The sequence below is a fragment of the Odontesthes bonariensis genome, chromosome 17 (genome assembly GCF_027942865.1).
Source record: "Odontesthes bonariensis isolate fOdoBon6 chromosome 17, fOdoBon6.hap1, whole genome shotgun sequence".
NCBI lineage: Eukaryota > Metazoa > Chordata > Actinopteri > Atheriniformes > Atherinopsidae > Odontesthes > Odontesthes bonariensis.
This window is the reverse complement of record NC_134522.1, coordinates 16,096,877-16,121,250: the sequence shown is the minus strand read 5'-3', so window position 1 is coordinate 16,121,250 and position 24,374 is coordinate 16,096,877. Positions and strand designations below refer to the sequence as shown.

The following is a 24,374-nucleotide window of genomic DNA, read 5'->3' as shown; positions in this document are numbered from 1 at the left end:
TCCTGTTTTCCCTGCACTCAAGCCCTTGGCAACCCATTGAGTATCCAACAACAGACATTTACAAGAGGAGAGAGGATCTTTTTCTGTCCTCCTTGAGTCTCATCAACAGAAAGGTGACCTGATGAGTCACTGTGGTTTGTGGGCAGGCTTAAACTCTCCTCGGTACAGCCCGCTAAGCATTTCGCCGCATTTCCATTTGCATTTTGTTCGCAAGAATTTAGTTAATGTCAAAGCTTTTATTTTCAAGCATTTCAAGCATAAAAGGACCTCATTCGTTCATCCTTTAAAAAAAGAGTTATAAAGCATCAACAAGAAGAATATTCCTCCCATCTTAAGATATGTAATTGTAATGTAATTAGACTGGCAGGCTTCCCAATGCTGGAGCCAAACCTGAAAAACTTAATTGCTTAGCCCTTTGTGTCATTTGTGTTGCCACGGCAATTGAGAATCTAAACTGACACAAGTTGAAATCTCCACATCATTCAAATGTTTGCCCTAAAAGGGATGCTCAACTGGCCCAAACAAGCAAAAATCGTTCTCATCAACACTCTGTCAAAGCTGTGGCTCTGACCAGAATCCCAGTTGGAGGCTTCTGGGTCTCCCTAAGAAGCCTCCAACTGGGTGAGCAATCAGGCTGGGACAAAGTTTGGACTCTTCATGTAGTCCTGTAGTCCTGTACCTCTTGGCCTCTGTTGGGTCTCTATTATTTTTGTTCCCTGTTGAGCTAATGAGACTGCCAGGGCCTGGTATGGTATTTAATTAGATCACAAATGGATTCTCATGTCAACACCTGAGGGGATAAAGAGGATTTGACTGAAATGCAGACGCTGGTTCTTCATCAATACGATTAATTGTTCATATGCCCACTGACATTCTCCCTAAAGCTCTCAAGAAAAATCAGAAAAGGCTGTTCAACAAAACATGGTACAGATTTTCAATTTTTCATAGTCCATTTTGTCCCCTTTAACAATGAACTTTAATGCACTTGCTATCCAACACCACTTGTGTATACTGGGATTAATTATGAAAGGTATTGGCAGGAAGTAAAATGGCTTTATTTGAGTATAAAGGGTTGGTTTTTTTTAGCTGCTGGACCTGATGGGAAAACAGTTGTTTATTGCATAAAAGACTAAAGACTTCCCCTGCAGGGCATTACTATGGAGATAGCACTTAACACATTTACACATACACAAAAACTGTTTATGTTTTTGTTCATATGCACATTTTGCACACATGACTGTGCATGATAATGTGTCAGCGTGTGAGGAGTCTATGCAAATGTGATTCATTCTCACATCTCCAAGCAGTCCAAGTTTCCAACCTTCACACTTATTTGGCAGGTCTTTTCCAGTCTGTGTTGCTCCGTGACTCCTCCTGCAGAGAAGCTCTCACAGCTCCTTCGTCACGACTTGGCATGCTAGGAGAGATGGTTGGTTTTGGTTGTGGGGAGGAGAAATGAAAAGAGAAGGGGGGGGGGGGGGGGGGGTCTTCTTTCTCCAGCAGGCTTTATTCTCACCCCGGTCCCCAGGGCGTCACACACCAGCTGGAACTCACTTAATTATGCAGCCAGTATGGCGCAGAGGTCAAAATGGCACTCAGACTGGTGTCGTTTGACAAGCTGTGCACTTTGGAGAAGTTACTTGCAATTTGTCAAACAACAAGTTGTGGAACAGGCCAGCATTTCTGCGCAAATGAATATACAGAATGAACATTATTTTGCAGTGTTTACATTTTGAAATAGTTCATATGTGAAACAAGATGAAACACAACAAATTTGGTTCAAGTACGATTTAAAAAGAAACAGAACAATGAATTAAATGTGTTTTCAGAACGTGCTTTTTGGCAGGATGAAATTAAAATATGTAAAGAATAAAGTCCTGGTCCATCTACCTCTGAATTGTAAGCACAACATTTGGAGTAAATCCAGAGTTTGCATGTTCTCTCTGTGCATGCATGGGCTCTCTCTGAGTATTCCAGCATTCTTCTACAGTCCAAAATAACTTTGGTTCGCTGGTGATTCTAAACTCCCATCCATCGGTGTGTGAATATGTGTGAGAGCAAAAAAGCACTACGCAGCCTAAAATAATGTAGAAGAAGTGCTGTGTGTGTGTGTGTGTGTGTGTGAATGGTTGTGTAAAAAAGCTTTGGCTGGTCAACTAAACAAGAAAAGTGTTATATAAATACAGTTCATTAAGTATTTTACTGTCAACCTGTTAAAATAACAGAGTCATTCATACGTTGGTCAAATTTAACATTAATGTTCCTCAGGGCTTCATTCATATCACTTTTTCTACATGTAGCAGCTTAGAGATGAAAAAGGCTCATTGGCTTCTTCCTTGCAAGGTTTTTGGTTAATCTTAACTACTTTTTCTACTGAATAACAACCAATAGCAACGTAGCCTATACCGCCACCTTCTGTGCTGCCCACAATTTTAGTAGGAAAAAGCACAATGCAGGGAAGTTTGGACAGAATTACCATTTATTTAGATTATTATTTAGAGTGTATCTGGTTTTTGCTGCTTGCAGTTCAGACTTGCACTGTGTTTAGAGAAATGTACATGTTACTAGGTTCAACATAGTAAGATTGACATAGCAAAAGTGCAGGAGAAGCACCAGGGTGCTCATCCAGACATGACACCGACACGTTCAGTTGCAAGAGAAAAATGGAAAGCAGTGCATGTTTGAAAGGTACTTATTTCTGACTAGGACAGCATGAAATACATCTCTAAAAACATATCTGCAAATAGATGAATACAATAAAAAATGAATCGGTTGACAAAAAAATAAACAATAAATCAAGACGTGGGCTGCAGGCTTTTGCTTTGTATGATCCAGCAGTCGATTAGTGCTGCTAATGAAATCCATTGTGAGGGAGTGTTTCACACCCTGCAGCAGCCAGCAATTTAAACAATATGTGAAAAATATGCTATTTAGAGGTGCTTGAAGGCAAGAAATGAATTTAAAGTGTACCATATGAAGCAAGTCAACTAGGGCAAATCCAACAAGATCACATGGGTCTGAACTAATCTACACAGCAAATGGCTCAAGGCAAATTAGAATGCAAAGCCAAAACAACTGGCATACTGTGAAGCATTGGCAAAGGAGCTGCTTCAAAACAGCAATTCCAGAAGTATTATAAGCCGTAAAACATATTAACACAGTCAGGGATGTGAAGCACTGTTAAGCAAATCTCACCATCAGCACAACACCTCAGAGGTGCTGCTAGAACAGATGGTGGCTCCTTTTTGGCAACCCTTGTTGTCTCTGCGTTATTGCAAAATGTGGATATTGTTTTAAGGCACGATGTTATAAATCATATTATCTATGCGGAGACAGATGTGGTCTTGACTTGATGTGAGTGGGTGAGAAAGAGCTGCAATACACCGACCCAACCCCAACACCTGCATGTCTTAAAAAAGAAAAAAAAAACAGACAAGAGGCTCATTCCTGTATGAATACATATACAATATTTGTTCTTGGGTCAGACAGTAAATATTTTCTATGCAAAACTTCAGACACCACAGAGGCGGTGATGATGCGATCAATACTATAGTGCACAGGGTTACTAAACATCTGAAGAATCCCCAGACCTATTCCAGGCTTTTTATTTGTTGATTTCAAGTCTGCATTAAACATCTTGCAGCCCCACATACTATTCAAACACATCATATCACATGTGGTACTACTTATTTCTCACTACCTGCACCCAGCATGTGCATCTGTTGTTGGTTACTGATCACTTGTTTATATTGCAAAATGGTATGTAATTTAGGCATGTATGCATGATGTGTCTTGGTTTTTCTTTCTTTTTTTTTTTTCTTTTTTTTTTTTTTTAACTGTTTTGTTGGTTATTTTTATCTACTGGCACTGGAATGTCAAAGGCAAATTTCCCATTTGGACAATAAAGTCTTTTTAATATTTCCTTCATCATAACTACAATCTGTTTTAAAAAATCTCCATGGAATTTGGGACCATAATGGTCTCTTGATTTTAAAGGCTATTGCGTTCCCTACAGACTATGGTAAAATAAACATAAAAAGGAGTTTGAGGAGATTTATTTCTATAGGCATATTAGGAACACCATCCATCCAATCCGTTTTCTATAGCCGCTGGAGCCTATCCCAGTGCTCATCGGGCGAGAGCCAGGGTACACCCTGGACAAGCCACCAGTCCATCACAGGGCCACACAGAGACGAACCAGACAAACAACCACACACTCACTCTAAAGGACAATTTTAGAGACACCAATTAACCTAACGTGCATGTTTTTGGATAGTGGGAGGAAGCTGGAGTACCCAGAGAGAACCCACACATACACAGGGAGAACATGCAAACTCCACACAGAAAGGCCCCAGCCAGGAGTTGAACCTAGAACCCTCTTGCTGTGAGACAACGGTGCTAACCACCACACCACCATGAATTAGCTGTGTTTTTATAGTTTTGAGCATAAATGCTTGTCAAACATGGAAACTTTTCAGATCCTAATCACTATTCATCTTCATCCAGCTCTCACCGACGTGTCATAATCTTCTCCAGGCCAGACATTTTTCTTTTTGCCCATCGTCTGGACATCTGTCGTTTTCTTCACAGCAAATGTCTTTCAGCAGTGACATCCAGTATGTCCCTGAGTCTGCTGATGACTGCTGAATCATTGATAGCACTATTACTGCCTGATCCATCTTCTAACCGCAGTAGTCTCATTTCTGTAGACGGGCCAGTTTTTAATAGCTTCATCTCTGGCCATTTTTGGAAAAATGGGCACAGATTTTCAATTAGCAGAATTAGCAAATGTTTCCACGCTTACACCCTGCCTACCAGGGCTCAACATGTCACATTTGCTTGATGTATTTTTAATGCCAGTAATGCTCCCATTCTGACTCCCCCTTAATTAAATCATAATTACAAAATCAGGCAACAGAAAGTAGTGACATCTTGTTTTAGATTTTAGAGGGTACAAGCTTGTTCTAATAATAATGGAATGTCTCTTATGTGATGGTCTGTGCTTGCTGTTGGTTGCTGCACCCTCACATTCTTCCTACAGGTTGCATGCAGATTGCTGGTGCTTCACTAAGATAAGGTGGACAGATAAACAGCATGCATTGAACAGCAACATGACCGTGAACGGGTTCAAATTTACCCATGTGAATAGTATGCGCTGCAAATGTTAACATATAATACAGTGGCAATATACACAAGATAGAGTTTTCCTGATAATCATTTATAGAATGTGATGCTGAAGAGCAAAGTGCTGTTATCACTTGCAAGCAGCAATGTTCAGCTCTCAGAAACTCTCCACACCAAGCTGCAACACCATTAACTTGTACATTCAAGAGATACAACGTGCACTTTCTGTAGCTGTGCCAAGTGCTTCTTGTCTGTTGTCACCCTTGAAGGGAGATAATGAGTTTTTCTTTCTATACAGCACTACTCAGTCCAAGGCTCGTTATAACATGAGAACAAAAGGATGTATAATCCTCTTCATCATGTTATCTTTGAGGGGGATTTGAGATTTTCAGACATGGATCGAATTGTACCAATTTCAAAACGTCCCTTTTTTTGTGTTTGTTTTTGTATGAAAGGTTTGTATTCAAAGAACAGATGGTGATCTCCACCAATGATTATGATTATGTGTTGTGCCCCTGAACCATATAGACGCAGAACATATCACAAGTACAGATGCATCTCTTGCTGTCTCTCCCCTTTCCCCTCTGTGACAGATTTACCAACAGAGTTGAAGCAGTAATTCTCCATTGTGGATGTTCAATAATTCATTCCGAGACACTCTCTCAAGCTTATAGTGAGAGAATGGTAATTATCTTGCCACACAACGGTGTTGCTCACTCCCGTTTCTACGCTCTGAATCATGTGTTACAAAAACGTGTTTTGCTGTAGATATATGGGGCAGGTTTATGAATCATCCTTGAAAAGCTTCCAGGGAGGACGATTACCTTTTATTGTATAATGGTAGATGAGTAAATGAACTGTAGCATGCTGCACCCCTGCGTGTATATATCGCTCTTTAATCCCCTCGCCTCTTTTACAAATCAAAGCAATGCTCCAATATTGAAGAATAAAACATGAACAGGCTTGAAAATATTAGCGTAGATTGGTAGATTGGATGGCCATGATGGCGGACAAATAGGATCATTCATCAATTACAGAGAGATGTCAGAGTAAACAAATGTGAGATTCAGAGCCATCTTGGTGATATTAACAACAATAACATGTCCATGTTCAGCATGTGTGGCTTTTCAGTGGTGTTAGCAACCAAATATTTGCTAAGATACACCAAGTGAGATTGCTAACTTTGTGTGCAAACTGTGTTTGGCCTCATGATGACGCCAATTACGGATCACTGAGCTCATTACAGTTCATCCTATGAGGACATTTTATGGCAATCCCTCCAATGGCTGTTGCAACATTTCACTCAAAATCACAAAAAAATGATCCTACGGTGTAAGGAATGTCTTTTTGGTTTAATCTTCACTTGGTCTTAAAGATCTTAACAAAACTTTGCTGCATTATTTTCAAAATCAGATCTATCAGTCTGGACCAAAGTGGTAATTAAACCAACTTTCAATCCATCCAGATGGCTGAAAGAGGAAAAGTCATACACATACACAGGTGCGGTGTCTCCAGCAAACAGCTTTATTTAGCATTTTTTGAGCCCATCTGTCTGCCTCAGTGTTCACTCATAGATATGCTCTGATAAATGCTGAATGAACAGTAGAGGAAGTAGTGAGAAGATTGTCCAGAAGCAAGCAATATAAAGCACTGAGGGATGCTGTGAGCCTGAGACTGTGACTTGACGTCAGTTGTAAGAGCGGTGGGATAATGAGGGAACACTATATTTTGAATAAGAGAAAACAGAGAATATCAGCTTTGCCGTAGTGTAGCAGCAGAGTGTGTGCACACACAATTTAATAGCCAGTGAGACATCCTTAGCAAATGCAGTACTGCATTTTGTTGGTTGCTGATAACAATAATACAAAAAGATGCGAATAATCAGCATCTTTTTATTGATTATACTGAGGGATCAAATCACTGACTCCTCAATCTCATCTCATCTTGCTCATACATGAATAAGGATTCAACCAAACGAATGAGACAGACTTTGAAATAGAATCAATAATGAGTCTCTAAGGTGTTTGTATCTTTCTTTAAGATGATTCAATACATCTCTAGGCACATGACGTATGATACATGAGGGATGATACATCCTTGAACAGAATTCTTAGATTAGATGCAGTCTGATACGGTTAAAATATTTCGTTAAAGAAGATACTCATTTTCCAATCTAAATTAGAACAAGTCATTTCTGTAAATGTTTGTGGTGCTTCAATACTGTGGCCCAGGTTAATATATTTTACTCCTTCTCTTTTTCAACAATAAAATTGTTTGTTCTACAACACCTTTAGATGAAAACCCACATGTCCGTTATATCTAGAACATGTCCTGAATAATGGGCAATCGCACAGGAAAAAATCCATTTGACTACTGGGGAGCTGTGTTGGGCCGCACCTAATTTTAGGCAGCTAAAGTGTGATATGTTTGGGGCTCTGGCTGCGTCGGAGGTGTGATGTTTATCTTTGCCTCTGGGAATGGTGACAGATTTATTCTTTTTCAATTGTCCAGGCCTCTAACCTCTGGTTATAATTGAATAAATCACCACAAATGCTGCTATACTACCTTGCAAATATGTGTTTTTTATATAATCATTATGTTCTGTTGTATTTTCCAATCCCGTTAGTCTTTGAGGTCGAAGCTTTTATAGAGTTGAAGGTCCCACAGTGTGTCAGTTTATATCAATATCAAATCCAGAAATGTTTAGATTAGGGCCGTTCAGCAATAAGCCTCTTCACCAGTGTGGAATTGGATAAGGCATGTCAGCTTCCAGTATGTAGTCTGGCCTACTCTGGATATTAAGTTCATTTACAAGAAACCTGTAAAGTTGCTTTGAGAATAATTTCAGACTTGCTGCTTTGGTGTTTGTTAGTGATAGTATAAATCTTTTTCTATGGACTTTTCTCAGTAATAAGTCAAATGCTATAGAAATTAAATAAGGCACACACTCCCTAAACTGTTTTAATTCACTCTTACTGCTCCCATCAGCTTAACAGTACTCTGATAAAACACACTCAGATGTTCCTCCGTAACTGCTGTGCATTTACCAGCTTCATAAGATCATACTATCGTTGTGTCTCAAATCACGTAATCCTGTACACTTGCAATTGTGAGAGCATAAATGTGTTCACACTAAAAAGTACAGCGGCATTCAGTAGTTAACTTGGGTATAAGGCAGAAGAGGAGGGACCACCAACCAATTTTCAGCCAGTGTGAGGAGCATATGTCTTCAGTGCAGATAGCATTGCTAATGCTACCTCTCAATCTAAAAGCAGCAGATTTATCAGCCATTGACATTCTGTGTGTTGTAGTTTTATCATCAAAATGTTTAAGTAAATGTTAAGACCATAAAACATTTATAGACAGGAATATGTTTCATTGTGATACTGTAAGCTAAAAATGTTACTCTGTTCACTTGTAGCATCTCCCCTTGAAAAAAATGAACAAAATGATTTGTAATATCTGATGGAGAAAATATAATGTGACCAAACAACTTCTGTCTCCAACCCACAGATTGAAGACATTGTTACACGAATACAAGATGAGAAATCAGGAGGTGTCGCTATCCGGACCGTCAAAAGCTTCCTCTCCAAGATCCCAAGTGTGGTGTCAGGTTTGTGTTTGTGTAAACACCATCATTGTGCGTGTGTGTGTGTGTGTGTGTGTGTGTGTGTGTGTGTGTGTGTGTGTTTTACTGTATGTGGCTGTGTGTGATTGCACACACATGCTACTGTTCCTGTGGTGTTCATTTTGTGTGTATTTCATTGTATTTGCGCAGCAAGCGGGCTCAGCGAAAACATACAAGTATGATTCAATAAAGCAAGTGTAACCTTTTGTTCTTATCTAAATTGCTGCTACTATAGATGGAGGCAGATGATGTCTTTACCGATAAAACCTTGGCTATCGAGGAAACAGCCTGTGGTGCGACACTGTCCTTGTCACTTCTGCAGAAAAGCTACTTTCCTCCTTCTCCTTTATGTGTCTGTGCCTCTTTGTGTACACGCTGTACCTCTTTATGTTTGTGCTTGTGTGTGAAATGAGTCACCAGCATTGGACGAGGGGGTTGCTCCCTCTCTACGTAAGATTGTGTCTGAGTCACTCCTTCACGTGGCATCCTCGGGCATGACGGCCTCACGATCTCTCCCAGCAGACTCTGCTAAGCACAAAGACGAGGCCACATATTCTGCTGTCCAAGAGCAGTGGACAGCATTATGTTATATTTAGACACCTACTCAGCTTTGACTGGCAGCTTTAAGCACAGGCGAATCACAAAGACCTCTCCAAGGCTTATCTGTGTTTGTTTACTGCAGCTTTTGTCGAAACAGTTGCAGATTTTCAACTGTGACGCCACTTCTAACCAATGTCCATCTCTGAATAATAGGGGCGGACATTGTTCAGTGGCTGATGAAAAACCTCTCCATCGAGGACCCAGGTAAGCGTGCTGAGAAATCTGTCAATAAATGTCAACACAACAGAGCTCCCAATAGAGGAGGAAGGCAATTTCATATGTCTGCCTGCTCTCATGTCACCAGCTGAAGCCATCCACCTCGGGAGTCTGATCGCAGCCCATGGCTACATCTTTCCCATCTCTGACCACGTTCTGACACTAAAGGATGATGGAACCCTTTATCGCTTTCAGGTACAGAAAGGTCCGCTGAGGGACTGTCCTTAATATGTGTTAGGAGGTCTTTGAGTGTAGAATAATGAGATGATGGTTGTTTATCATAGGGATGTGTTTACTGTGTGATGCTAATGAGAACAATCCTTCCTAAGCCTATTACTCATCCCACCAAGGTCGATACTATATATCCCTGCTGGAAGCTGCATCAGAGCGAGAGGATGGCCACAGAACAGGGCCTACGGGTCAGCCGTGCAGCTTGTCAGAAAGGTGTTTTTTCATTTGCTCCATCTTGTCAAACATTAATTTTGACAGGTCCCTCCGATGGCTATGGCTCTATAACGACTCATGATCATGGGACATTACCATCTTAATCCTGCAAGCCAGTTAGAGTAGGCGAGCCTCCCCGATGGGAGGCTCTGAGCCGGCTGCGCGCTGGGTCTGCACTTTTCCCTGTCCCTGCTCTGCCTCCTCAATCCCCCCTGAATGCATTTATCTTCACCTTATTGCTCAGGATTAAAAGCCATAATTGTGCTTGTGCATGGAAGGCAGCGTGTACCACACATGCTCATTCAGCATTGGCTAAAAATATTTCCTGTGATGTTGATGCAACAGGCTCACATCATCAGAACCTCTGAAAAGAGTCCAAACTGCATCTGAAATGAACTGTCCAGTCTGCATGGCAATGCTGTTAGAAACTGCGCTGGTCTGAAATAGATACTATGCTGGTAGAAGTCCCAGATTTAATGCAAATTGTGTATTGACAAACCTAATCTACTCTGAGCCGAGATGACAGTACCCAGAGTGAGAAAGTTGACATCTTATCTTCATTGTGTTTAAACTATCTCATTCATCAGTATCAGACTTTTACTCAAGCTAATTACCTTTATGACAAAAAAACGCAAATGAAATATGTGGTCGACAAGTTCTAATTTTACACTGTTATTAAGAATGCATGACAAATGGGAGTTATATATTAATAATGGACTTGGAAATGAACTTTGAATCTGTAATATCAGTTGCAACAGACAATAAAATATGGATAGAGAGAATATAGCTGCCATTGCTCCCCAGATATTTATATAATCACATGCATGTCACAGATCACTGTCTAACAAACCTTTTTGGCTCTTCATGCAACATAAGTGCAGAGGAAATGTGTGTGGTGGGATGAATGAGATTGGAGAATTTTATTGTTTATTTAGATTATGAGAGCACAAAATTTAAGAATACAATAGAATACAAATTTTATGAGGAAATAAACCAAGTTGGCCTGTGTTCCATTTCTCTTTTCACTAGTCTCCATACTTTTGGCCTTCGAACTGTTGGGAACCTGAGAACACCGACTATGGTAAGTTACACACTGTCTGTCGATTTTAGCCTCTTTCTCCATACTTGCTAAGATCTCCCTAATGCTTTAAGCTGTGTCTCTTTCTCCAGAACTGAAAGCTCCCAATGTAGATCTGCTGTTGACACTCACTGAGTATTGATCCACAGGGCCATTCCCTGTAATATATCTGCCCCTGAGGAACTTCCACCAGAGTGAATCCTGTGGGATAATATTAGCCTAACAAATAAAGGGACAGTGACTGATTTGATCACATCTCTTGGTCCCTGCATGGCATTTATAGTATTCACACCTTGTTATATAAAACACACAGCCAAAACATGGCTGCTCCAGTAAGACATTCATTAATAAATTATTATGCAAATTAGACATTTAAGAAAAAAAAAAACAAAAAAAAAACAAAGCTACCTATTGAAAACTTTCAACCTTTCTGATGGACCAAGCTGCCCTCTTCTTGTCTCTGTTTCCTTCTCCCCCCTCCAGCCATTTACCTGTGCAAGCGCACCATGCAGAATAAAGCCAGGCTTGAGCTCGCTGACTATGAGGCTGTAAGTAAATTGTTATTTTGATTTAGCAGGAACCAAGAAGCTCAGTCCTTTCCTTGTGCATTGATACATATGATGTTTCCAGTCTTTGGAACCCCCCCCCCCCCAAAAAAAAAAAAAAAATGCAGTTATGTTCTCTGTGCTTTGAAATGATAGAAAGGCATTATCAAATAAAATCAGATTGCAGTCGTTTCCTGGCCCCTAAAATGTAAACAAAAATATCCTCAGGTTTGCACGGCATCAGCAGATCAATATAGTCTCAGGAGGTGCATTACTGCAGTGCTGATCCCTCGCTGTTACCACACAGCAGCAATATACGGCACTTTAATATTCTAAATGACTCTGCAACTATTGTCCAGTAGACTTCCTTTTTCTACGATTCAGGTCAGATTATACCTCCAGGAATTGTTGCTCTTTGTTAACATGCCTACCGGTTGGAGTTTTTCTCTTTGTAACGAGGTCACATACCATATCTTTTTTTTACTTTGCTAATATGCACTTCTGGTGTTTGTATGTGCTGCAGGTTTTATTTGATTTTCTTTAATGCCGAAAGCATAACTTAACATTTCCTCTTTTGAAATCTGTAGCCTACTCTAAAGTCTTAAATCCACAGTTTCATACAACACAAATGTGAGACACCAAACTCATGAGGACATCCTATGAACAAACCCAATTACAATCTGTCACAATTCACTTTTTTGGTCCAAAGAGGCTTTTCTGTATGCTGTATGAATAGAGCCAGCTGGACCAGCCCCAGTAGTTGGAGACTGCACTGGTGACATGTCCCATTTGGTGACACGTTACAGTTAACAGTCAGTTGTAGGGCCAACACAGAGATCAACAACCATGCAGGTTCATTTAGAATGGCCAATTAACCTAACAGGCACATTTTAGACTGTGGGAGACAGCCAGAGTAGCCAGAAAACACCTGTGGACCTGTGCATGTGCCCCTAGCCAAGATTCAAATCAGGAATCTCAAATGACACATGCTAATATTTCAAAAGTTCAACTTTAATCCTGCAATATCCAATTAATTCTGATCATATCCTCTTTTCACTCAAAGCAGACTTTAAACTCTATTACTGACGTTTCCACTTAAATGCAAAACACAATTAGCCTGTATATAATTAAAAAATTGTAAAAAAGATAAACTTCCTCCTTTAAGTACTTTTTTCCCGAATGTGACCCTGATGCTTTCTCATAAATCTTTATTGATTGTTTACTAAAAGCAAATTTTACAGAGTTCAGACATCATGTTTACTGAGCAGACATGAGTGTGGTGTCAATCCCATCTAATGCTCAAAAAAAGTTTGCAAATACGTGTATTTTTTAATGCTGTTTCTTTAAAATTGCAAGAGAGAACTATTCAACAATAAAAAAAAAAATGAAAAAAGAAACCACTACTGACGTGATGGCAGTTCTTATGGCACAGTATCAAAGTGAATGGATATTAATCTGATGGAGTCACAAAACTCTTTATAACCCTTTTAATTCTCCTCTAACGTCACGCCTGATTGGCTCCCCCAGGAGAACCTTGCCCGGCTGCAGAGGGCTTTTGCCAGGAAGTGGGAATTTATCTTCATGCAAGCTGAAGCTCAAGTCAAGTGAGTGCATATCTGATTCACACATCGCTTCTTGACATCAGTGTTGTGCTAATGTGTCAGGTTAGAGAGCAGTCTCTTTTAGTCGTAGAAAATTCTTACCTTTGGCTCTGTGCCTGATGATCGTTCTATTCACCAAAGGTGCGATGTCAGTTGCATGTTTGGACTAATTCTTTTCTCATTGATCATGCTGTTTTTCTTCTCCACTTTGACTCAGGGGTTACTTGTGATAAATACAGAGCATATTTCCCAGTGGAATTTAGCACATGCACACTTACAAATTACTTTGTGAGACTGCAATCTGGTGGCTGGTATGTGTAAGCACAGCATGAGTCCTTGGCATTCAGTTAGAATACTGTTATTCCACCTTATCAATGAAAAAAACTCTAAATCATGTCACCATTTCTTGCCCGCTGCTTTGTACAAGTAAGGGTCATGTTGGAAGCAATGAACCTTCTTTTATCAGGAGAGCAGGGACCTATTAGTAAATGTCAGTTATATAAGAGCTTGGCTTCACCAGAGGCAACACCAGGCATCGGTTAGGGAAGAGAACAGATAGGTCAAGACCCATATTCCTCAGCTTTTTGCTCTCTCGTCTGAGTTTGGGATTTGCATGTCAGAGAAAATGTGTGCCTTAATTCTGAGATGGGATTGTGTTTTGTTTATGCTGTTTGACTTGATCTTTTAGCCGTATGAGCTCTATATATGTGTGTTCTGTTTTCTCTGCTCATAGGATTGACAGGAAGAAGGACAAGGCAGAGAGGAAGATCCTTGACAGCCAGGAGAGGGCGTTCTGGGATGTTCATCGGCCCGTGGTGAGTTTCATGAAGAGAAACAGAACACTAGTTGAAAAGATACTGCAGTAGTAAACATGGAAACCGGCAAAATAAAAACTAGACCGTTTAAAGCCTGAAAACATTGCATTGAACTCCACACATTGTTCCACTGAAAGTTTTCTTGTTGGTAGCAGAGTCATGCAAGGCCTTTGTGAGCATGGCAGCGCTGAATAAAGAAAAAGCATCGTATTGCGTGTGCAGAGCAGGCACGGACAATGCATGCTGGGAAAGAAACAGTGTTATCTGACCCAGAAACACGTTGTGTCTCCTGCTGCCACCAACAGCCGGGTTGTGTCAACACCACAGAGATGGACATCCGCAAGTGCCGAAGAGAGAAGAACCCACACAGGGTGAAAAAGGTGAGACCAGGACACACGAAACTGCTGTGCACTTGAAGTTTCTTAAATATCAGCTCAATATCAGCTCAATGTTGACTTTTGTCGTCCCACGACTGTCCCAAAAGTAGCTGCACTGATAGACTCGCCTGAAGTTTTTATTGATTTAACTGCTCAGTTACAGTTTCTGTAGATAATTATTTTAGACCGGAGAAAGATTAGAATCCTTGACTGTATCTTTAAAACAACTTTTTAAATGCACATTACGCAGTAAATACGTGCATATAATCAATATAAAGTAAAAAAGATTATAATTTTAGTTGCATAAAAAAACTCTTTGTTGCTGCTGATGGAAGGCGAGCAGCTGTGCAAGTGTCAAAAGTTTCTATTTATATATGTTCAATTATCTTATTTGTTTATGTTTATTTACAGTTTCTGTACGTAAAGAAAGAAAAATACTGTTTCATATAAATGTTGTAAGTGATATTTTACTAAAAGGGAATGAAGAATTTTTTTTTAGAATCTTTTAACATGACCATTTATAGGCTATTTATAAAAAATGTCTAGATTGTGTGTTTACTATATTTTTAAACTTTTTTATTACTTTACTCTTTTATTATTTTCAAGTGAAAGTTGATGAATCCTAAAAATCCAATGCTCTTTAGTTTATGTCTATTTACTGAGGGGCGACAATTGTTAATAGTAGAGCTGTTTGCCCACTTTTTCTGGGATTGGTAGTTTGATCTACAGTTCCACCACATGCCTAAGTTTCCTTGGAAGGACTGAATTCCAAGTTGCCAAGTTTACCTTTCATGGCAACCTTTCGTGCATCCTCTGGTGTGTTGGTGTGAATGAGAAAACACGTAAAGTATTTTGTCAAATCCTCATTTAAAAGGTGCTGTACATACAGGCCATTTAGAATTAAATGCACTGCATTAATAACAAGAATGTACAAAAATGACAAAGAAACGCAGGCTCAAAGCGCCTTTAATCGCCTTTTGAAGCCTGCCATCAGAGGTGTGATTGTGAAAAAGGAAGTCACCTTCAAGTCTTTAAACCCCCAATTCCCGACACAATCCTGAGACTTGGTCTCATAACAATTACCCAACACACCAAACTGGAGCAAAACAACAATGGCTTCAAAAGAAAACCAACCTGCCTCTCCCTTTATCCCTCTCCAGTCAGTCTATGGAGTACCAGATGATGGCCAGAGCCAGCCGAGTCCCATCCACATCAGCTCCCAGCCGCCCAGAAAGCCCACCAAAGAGGATGTTCAGAAAGAGGTAAATCACAGTGCAACCACATTTACCATAGGTCATTACCACCTGCCCGCCTCGCTCATCCATCATAAAGACAATCAGAGACGTAGACTGATGAGCTGTCACCCTATTTAGCCTCCACATTTGTCTCCCTCCCCCAGATTACCTTCTTGAACATCCAGCTGGACAGACACTGTATGAAGGTTTCCAAAGTGGCTGACAGTCTGATGAGCTACACAGAGCAGTTCATGGAGTATGACCCCTTCGGGTCGGCTGTAGAGCCCTCCAACCCCTGGATCAATGACGACACTACCTTCTGGGATTTGGAGGCAAGGTGAGCTTGAGGGGCCATGTTGGGACGGGGCCTGTGAGTTCACTGTGGGCCGACAATGCTGAGGTCAGGTGCAGCGCAGAGGTCTCTGTGCTGCTGAACCACTGCTGTGATGAATTAGTGGGGCCTGTCTGTCTGTATCTCATCTTAAATGACCACAAACTGTAGCATTCCTGAGGGTTGATTGTGGGTTGAAAAATGATTTTCTCTCTATTTTATTTCCACTGTCTTCGTTTTGTTTTGCTTTGAGCAGTCGAGACCCCAGCCAGCAGCGGGTGAAGAAATGGGGCTTTTCCCTGGAGGAGGCACTGAAGGATCCAGCAGGACGAGACCAATTCCTGAAGTTCCTGGAGTCAGAGTTCAGCTCAGAGAACCTGCGGTGAGACAGTCGTTCAGATCACTGACATTCTGTCTTTTTTGTGCAACATATGCAACATTTTAGCATGACTTTGCCTTTAAAGTTAAAGGGTTGTTCCTCAGATTTTACACACCAAAGTTTGCATGACTTATATAAAGCTTCTTTTGTTGCTGCGGAAAAGTTGATCTCATATTTCTCAATAATAGGTGAATATTATTTACCTAGATTAATTTTTTTTCAGAAAAAAACTTCAAACTCAAGTTTCTTTTATTCCAATTGTCTGTTTAAGAGTAGAAAAGGGTTGCACAGGTCCCACATGTTGGTTTACATAATGTATCTGTGCATTGATTATATTGCCCCTGTTAACCCTAGAGGTCTCTTTAGTCTAGGCTTTTATCCAATCATTACCTGCCACCAATAATTTCTATTGCATCAAATTTGGTGGCGTGATAGTTCACAACTTTAGCATAGATTCAGAAAACACCAGTGTCACTCACTTTTTATTATAAAGCTGTCATTCTTTTCCTTTTTAAGTTGGAAGAAATTAGGTTTCAACAAGAATTAAAAAAAACAACTGTCTTAATCAGCATAATGTATAATAAGAGTGAATAAAGTAAAAAAGGCTGTCATTAAATAGCTATGATACTGTCGTAGGTTCTGGTTGGCAGTGCAGGATTTGAAGCGAAGGCCACTCCAGGAAGTGTCCTCCAGGGCTCAGGAGATCTGGCAGGAATTTCTGGCTGAGGGAGCGCCGAGCTCCATCAACCTGGACTCTCATAGCTACGAGCGAACCAGCCAGAACCTCAAAGACCCCGGACGATACAGCTATGAGGATGCTCAGGTGGACTGTGTTGTTTCTCCTCCATATGGATTCGCATGGCTTTTTGTGTTGATGCGTGCACACATTTACACGAGTCTGAACAAACACCAGAACCATGCAGTTTCAACTGTACAACCATTGGCAAGTGGCCCGGAAATGGGCTGAATCTCCCCTCCTTAACAGTGCTCTCTACAATGTGTGCTTTTGATGTGTTCAGCCAGCGAGCACACACAGTCCAGCCACTTATTTCCCCCTCTCATCCTCTTGCCCACAGAAACACAGAACCCAACTCATGCTACACAAGTGAATGAATGAGAGGGATAAAAAAAAAAGAGAGGAGTGAGGAAGAATGACGGAGTGTGTTTGTGCCAGGGCTTAATGAGGCGAGTAAAGCCGTGGACAGGTTGTTCAGTTGGTCCACCATGGATTCCTCTGGTTTCAAAGTGAGCTGTTGATGTGTGATGTGCAGCGCCTCTTACTGGCAGGACATTGCTCAGCTCCGTCTCACTATGCAGAGCCTTCATTTACACATGTGCTCGCTGCATTAACATAGCCATGCTTTTTTTTTTTTTTTTTTTTAATTTCCACTCAAAGACTTCCTCCTTGTATCACACAACATAAACTCATCTGTTTCTCTGTCTCCTACAGGAGCACATATTCAAGCTAATGAAAAGTGACAGCTATGCACGCTTTTTGAGATCCAACATCTACCAAGACCTCTTGTTGGCCAGGAAGAAGGTGAGTTGCACTCACTGACTGCGACTTCTCCTCCGCATTTAACATGACATGCTGGCTCTTATTGCATTTATCATATCGGTCTCATTTTTCATCTTTGATTTGAAAGATCATTCCTGGTATGTGTTTGCTTTACATAAGCAGGGAAAATTTTGGTTCTGTATCAACTTTAAATGCTGAAACGTAATTAGAGACAGTGGTGAAATGCATCTTAATGTTCTTAATCATAACACATTATGGCAGCGCAAAACTATTCGACAGTGTAGTTATTAGATGTTTTGCAGATTTAAATTAATACAAAGATGATGGTATATGATTATACTGTTCAGGATATTCCAGAATGGCTCAAGCTCAAGCTCTTACACATTATTAAGTTAACCAGCAGTACGTGTGATAAAATGTGGCTCAAATTTTGTGAATCCAATCACAAAACTGTGATCCAATGAAGTAACAGAAATATTTGTTCTGAAATGAGCCATTGTTCATAATAAGTCGTATATTTTTGCCTTCGATAACAAAGGTAAACAGTATTTCTGTTTGCAAGTATTTTTGTGTAAAACTCTGTATTCAGTATTTCTACTCCGTTGTATTTATAATCATGAGATATTTTATAATCTTCCACTACTTAATAGTGATGGAAACAAAGTAATCAAATCAACTAAAGATTTAAGATGTAGAGATCATTTGATCCAACTAAAATAATTAAATAATGGGTCACATTGATGTCTTGGTGAGACCTGATGATCAGCAGTTTGGAAACAGTACTGTACGTGAACTCTGAAAGCATCATGAGACCAGCAGAGTCCCAATATGGCAAACTGTGCCCAAAGTGTAGGTGCCAGGAAGCTTCTGAATTATTTAGACAGCTAAGGGAACAGTCTAAAATAAAAATAAAAAAAAGCATGACATCATATGCCAAACACAGACAAACTGCTGTGTGAAAGGGGAACACTGTAGAATCTAACAGTGCACAGTTGTTACAGACCAGCTGAAGGCTGATACCTAACCTATTGACTAAATCTGTTTTATGCTATTTTCTGTACCTCGTGTATAATAATCTATGAATTTTGCACAGCTAAACACTCACTTTGCTGTTTAACTGTGTGGTATGGAGCTTTTTAGTAGATCACAGCTTCCTTTGTTCATGCTAGCCTTTCTGCCCTCTCTCATTTGGACACTGCTCCCTCTGCTGGCCTGTCACTGACCCCACTCCATGTCCCCCAAATTGCAACCCCCGCACTCTTTGGTCCTCTTTTCTGCAATGCTTGGCCTGCCCTTTTACCTCCCACCCCTATTGACATCACTTCCAACCCCCGTCAACTCCCATACCTGACCCAAACACTCACCCTGCTTCCCCCTCCCAAAACAGCAGCCAGCAGACACTGAACAGGGCCGCCGCACCTCCTTGGAGAAGTTCACCCGCAGTGTGGTAAGTCATTTGGAGCTGGGGCTGTTCATATCACAAACCACACCGGCTGGCTCACTATCAGTGGCTTTTGCAATTACAACCATATTACACTCTATTGTGGCTTTTTATACCTGTAATGGGGTGTCATGCTAGTCGCATGGATGGTTGCAACCAAACATTTTATATGAAACCCCTTTGTTGGTAGATTCTGTGGGTCATTCTCTGTCAACTCAATCAGGAATTCCTTCCTCAAATTTTTTAATTCTCTGGAGAATCGTATATATATATTTATGTGTCTACAGCCACTTATGCAGAATGTGGGTCAGATGTATAACTTGATTCCTGAATTTAGATGAGTTTGAGAAGGCTGCCTAGAAAAGCTGAATCCTTTAATTTCTCTCATGGGATTGTATATGTACAGCGTCTGCAAGGCTTTGACCAGTTATGCACATCTTATTAAGATTTTTTTTTCCAAATGCCAGCACCTAAAAATAAGTCAGAGCACATTGGTTTTTTTTCTTTAAACAATAATTTAAAAGTTAAAAATCCATGTTTGGTGGATGTTTGAGCAGTTTCAAGGCCACAATGGGTTTAAAATGGTTTAAAGGCTCCACAATGAAAAGGTCACGTTTTGCATATTTGGAAAACTTTCATTTCCTGTCGTCTCTATTTCAATACATGAACCCCATCCTGATCCCCACTGAAATGTGCAACTCAAGCCACACCCTATTAGCCATAATACCCATAACACAAATATTTGTCATATCCTCCGATCAATGAGAGTAAGTCAAATTGATTGATCTGTATTATTTTATTCATTTTTGTGTGCTTTCCTTTATTTGAGGATCCTGTTTCCTTGTGTTGTCAATGATTAATGAAAATGACATGAAAGAAAAAAGTTAAAAAAATGAATGAATGAATAAACATATGGTACATCCTGGTTTATAAATTGTGCAAAAACATGTAAAATTTTTAATGTAAACATTGTCAGTTTGATCAATTATCTCATGAAAATGATTCTACAAAAGATGAATTTGATATGAATCCAATCTGATTGTCACATTCAACCTAAAAATTTGCCCTTTAAGATGAATAAAAGCCGCTGAAAATACCATGGAAGAAATATAAGTGAACACTTTGATTTTTTTCAATTGATTTTACCTGGAAATTTCCACTGTAGGCTTCTTACACATATGTCTTTCTGTTCAGTTGATATTAAAATGTTATGTTTGACTATGCAAAAGAGGAACAATCTATATCAGTATTCAAAATAATATTGAACGTTTATTGATTTGCTTCAAATGACAAAGTGTAGAAATGTGATGCGTTTCCACTTGAAGATTCCAAGAAAAAAAAATAAATAAGAAGGCTTTTTTGTTTCCATCTTTGGGCAGTTTTAGCATGCCAGTTGCTGCCAGATTAAACTTGTGGTGAAACTGTGCAGATACCCATACACATACATAGTGTATTTATTGAGACATGAATATATACAGACATGATTGTATATGTTTAAATTCATTTTACTTTGAATTTCTTCAAAAAGCGTTTTCAACTTATACACTGTTTTCACTCATTATTGGATGTCTATCTTACAAGAAACACAATTGAATGCATCTACTTTACCAGGGCCTTGCAAATATCCCTATTTTATTATAATGAGTATCCAACTTTTTTAAGTTGCCTTTTTTAATGCAAAAATGTTGATAATTTGTATGAATGGTTGAAACTCGATGTCATGTCTCTGACATTTCTCTGCCACATAGTTTCACCTTTCACGAGAAAAACAAACAAACCAAAATAAAAAAAATTGAGGTGGGCAAATTCTTAGAAATGGTTTAAGTGACACGGATTACCCTCTCTGTGATTTGTAGAGTACTTCTGCTTCCGTCACCTCAGTCCTGTGATGTATTTTCATTCTAATTGACCTTCCAGGGGAAGTCTTTGACGGGAAAGCGCCTGACAGGCCTGATGCAGTCGTCCTGACACAGCCTGTGCTGGAGTGGCGCAGCCAGACCCTGTTGGTGGGATGACTGCCGCACATGCGCCAGGGCGGGGGCACAGACAATGGAGCTGGGCTGGCTCGGGCTGCTGTGGAGGTACTCGGACTCTGCTTCGAGGCCTGCTGCCATACTGGTGGTGCAGCACTTACTGGGATGAACACCCCAAACAGAAACACTGAGGAAAAGACAATGCTGACAGGGGGAACCCCAGCCAACACATCACATGGCATGCAGCATAACTTATAAGCACATCCAGACTAGGGCTGCCCCCTCTTCATCACTTAGGCGGCAAACCGGTTGTTAGACGTGACTGAGCTGATCAGTTTTTATTTTTCAGATTGTTTTATTTATGCGCTGACTGGATCTCTGGTATTTGCCACAACATTTGAAAGGATGAATACTGAGTACTGACTATCGGAAAAATACCTGCTGGTCCTAACTTGGACACAAATACATGAAAAGGCTCATTAACACAAATCACACAGGTCTATTTCGCAGACATCTCTGTTCTCACAAGGCAGCCAGCAATAAATACAGTCTGAGATCGCTTTTTGTTTTCTTTTTAGAAATGAATCCAACCTCTTTTTATATTCTAGAAACTTCAATTGTATCTGTTGTTTTTTTTTTTATGAACATGATATGTCAGTGAAATAGTCAGCACAGTGTGACAGTTATTAAAGCCCCAGATATATTCTATATAATGAAATCTGTAAAACTGTAGGTATAATTTTTCATGCTTCATTACATTCCAGAATCTGGCATAAGGGCTTAATGTAGCAATCACACTCTACTATTGCATGTTTCATCCAAATGTCCTTGTTGAGAATTAATGTTCCAACAACAGTTCATTGTAATGAGACTTGTGACGAAGATGAATTTATTCCGGTTGGTTTGCTTCTACCACAACTTCCAGGCTTCAAGTTCCTTTTTTTTTTATAGGCTCCATAATGAAATTTATCATTTCCATAAGTCTGTCTGAAAAACTTAGAGGCCTAAAAATGTGGCTCATGTGTATGGTTGTGTGAATCATTGTGAATTGAGCTCTTAGTTTAGGCACAGTTACAGAAAGCACAGTCACGTGTGAAATAGAATCCACACGTTTTTTGGCTCCTACAAAACCCGAGTGTAGTACTTCAAGTTTTCAGTGCCATGGGTCCATCTAGTGGTGCATAAACCACAGGACCACAACAGAGTGTTACAGAACTGTTCCCAGTGTTCACATCACATTGAATGACATCGTCATGTGGCTCAACTCCAATCATGGTGATATGACAAGGCCTACCACCCATAGTGGGACCATTTATGTTTTGTTGCTTTGTTTGCTGCATGAATATCACAGCCTTTATTTTCTTAAACCAATGCCCACTTTTGTTTTTCCATCTTATTATCGTGTGTTTTAATGTGGAAGATGGAGCATGTTGGACTGTGATAAAGTGTGGAAGATGGTTGGACTCTCCAAAGGCAGCGCACATTCAGAGAATTTGGCCCTGAACTGGAGCAGCACTCATCTGTGAATGGACATCAGAGCTCTGAAATGGGCTGAACTGTGAACACTATGTGACTCGTGATGGGTGCCGTTCCGCTGAACATAAAGGCCTCTCTGCTCCACTGTGGGTTCAACCTTCTTCAACACACAGGAAGTGCTCAGGCTGAGGACATTTTTTATCTCACAACCCCTCCATGAGGCCAGTGACTGCAACAGTGACAAACTGGAGTACGCTGCTGAATAAGTCTCTCATCTGTTATTTTCTATTAGTCATTGCAATGCACTGTACAGGTCATACTACTAATTATATTAGTATCTTACACCAGTAACCTCTTGAGTATAAAGTAGAGAGATGCATAACTCGAGTTGATGTACCAAATGTTATCCTCAGCACAAACACAATGACACTATGTACTGAGTGCATTGTAAATGTAATCTGGTTACAATTCATTATCCAAAAGCACATTTTATTATGATATGGGCACATTACTATGCATGTAACATATTCAGGGCATTTTGTGCTTTTAGTTTTTCGATCAGCAAGATAACTACTGGCACTCTAAAACACTCAAACAAATGCTATCTGTTCATGGGTACCAAATAATAAAATCTCTGGACCTGTCTGCCCTGTGCTGCCATTTGCTGGTGTTCCGCGTCATAAAACGTATGATTCACTTCATGTGTGTCCTCAGTTTTAGCTGACACCTGCCAGACGAAACTCAAAAGGTGAATGGGGGGAAACTTTTGAGCAAATGGATCTGTAGTGATTAAAACAGGTTGAGTTTCCTTGTTTCCTTTTGTTCCATTATTCTTTAAACTTTTCCCATTTTGTTCACTTCCTTGACTGCAGAGAATGCAATGGACTTGACGAGGATACAGTATTGTTTTTCCTTAATGATGAGTGGTTGGTTTAATAAACAAAAAAGGGTAACATAAACTTGTAAATGTAAACTTGTAAATAACAGACAAAAGTAGAGTTCAGTTCCATGCAATGAGGGTTGGCTTGGCTTGATGCAACAGGCCGCGTTCAGGCTGGCACAGTCGTGCGCACAGGCTCGTCCACCTTCACGGTCAATGACTGTTTCGCCTTGCACCCCTGCAGCCTCTGGGCCGCGTCACCACACCATCTTAAGTACCACTCTTGCTGCCACCTACAGGGAATAATTATGACACCACACTAACAACAAGGTGCAATTAGTGTCCAGCTTGAAACGAAGTTTGGTCCAAATTCAAATATAAAATCTTAATCTAAATCTTAACAAACATTTTCAGGGGCTCTTATATGAAAACAATAAAGCAAAAGAATGGCTCTTACACACCGGCCCCTAATTGTGTCCACATCAATTACCAACAGAAATACTGAATATAGAGCCATGTTTACTTAAATATTTTACATCTACGTATACATTAAACAAAGTAGATTAGTGCTGCTAAATGTACACTTATCTTATTCATTCAGCATACAGCTAAGAAGACCAGTCTTCAATCAGCGCCCTCTGCTGCCTCAAGAAGGAGGCACAGCTTCGTCACTGGTCTGGTCAAAACTCCAGACTTGGTCTTCAGGGTCACG

General features: G+C 40.1%; 1 protein-coding gene across 2 annotated transcripts in view; it reads left to right on the top strand.

Annotated features, from left to right (window-relative positions):
• The window catches only part of LOC142365821 (regulator of G-protein signaling 6-like), a 40,540-nt gene extending 17,113 nt beyond the window's left edge, over positions 1 to 23,427 (top strand). The window contains exons 3-17 of one of the 2 annotated variants that reach the window (XM_075447554.1): positions 8,638 to 8,737; positions 9,506 to 9,556; positions 9,657 to 9,763; positions 11,042 to 11,093; positions 11,574 to 11,638; positions 13,163 to 13,239; positions 13,970 to 14,051; positions 14,357 to 14,431; positions 15,589 to 15,690; positions 15,828 to 16,000; positions 16,251 to 16,376; positions 17,010 to 17,196; positions 17,824 to 17,913; positions 19,280 to 19,339; positions 21,251 to 23,427. In XM_075447554.1, the coding sequence (XP_075303669.1) occupies positions 8,638 to 8,737; positions 9,506 to 9,556; positions 9,657 to 9,763; positions 11,042 to 11,093; positions 11,574 to 11,638; positions 13,163 to 13,239; positions 13,970 to 14,051; positions 14,357 to 14,431; positions 15,589 to 15,690; positions 15,828 to 16,000; positions 16,251 to 16,376; positions 17,010 to 17,196; positions 17,824 to 17,913; positions 19,280 to 19,339; positions 21,251 to 21,301 (1,398 nt within the window). In that variant the 3' untranslated portion in view covers positions 21,302 to 23,427. The remainder of the gene's footprint in view (positions 1 to 8,637; positions 8,738 to 9,505; positions 9,557 to 9,656; positions 9,764 to 11,041; positions 11,094 to 11,573; positions 11,639 to 13,162; positions 13,240 to 13,969; positions 14,052 to 14,356; positions 14,432 to 15,588; positions 15,691 to 15,827; positions 16,001 to 16,250; positions 16,377 to 17,009; positions 17,197 to 17,823; positions 17,914 to 19,279; positions 19,340 to 21,250) is intronic. The other variant, XM_075447555.1, reaches the window with a different exon arrangement.
• Positions 23,428 to 24,374: the final 947 nt, after the last annotated feature.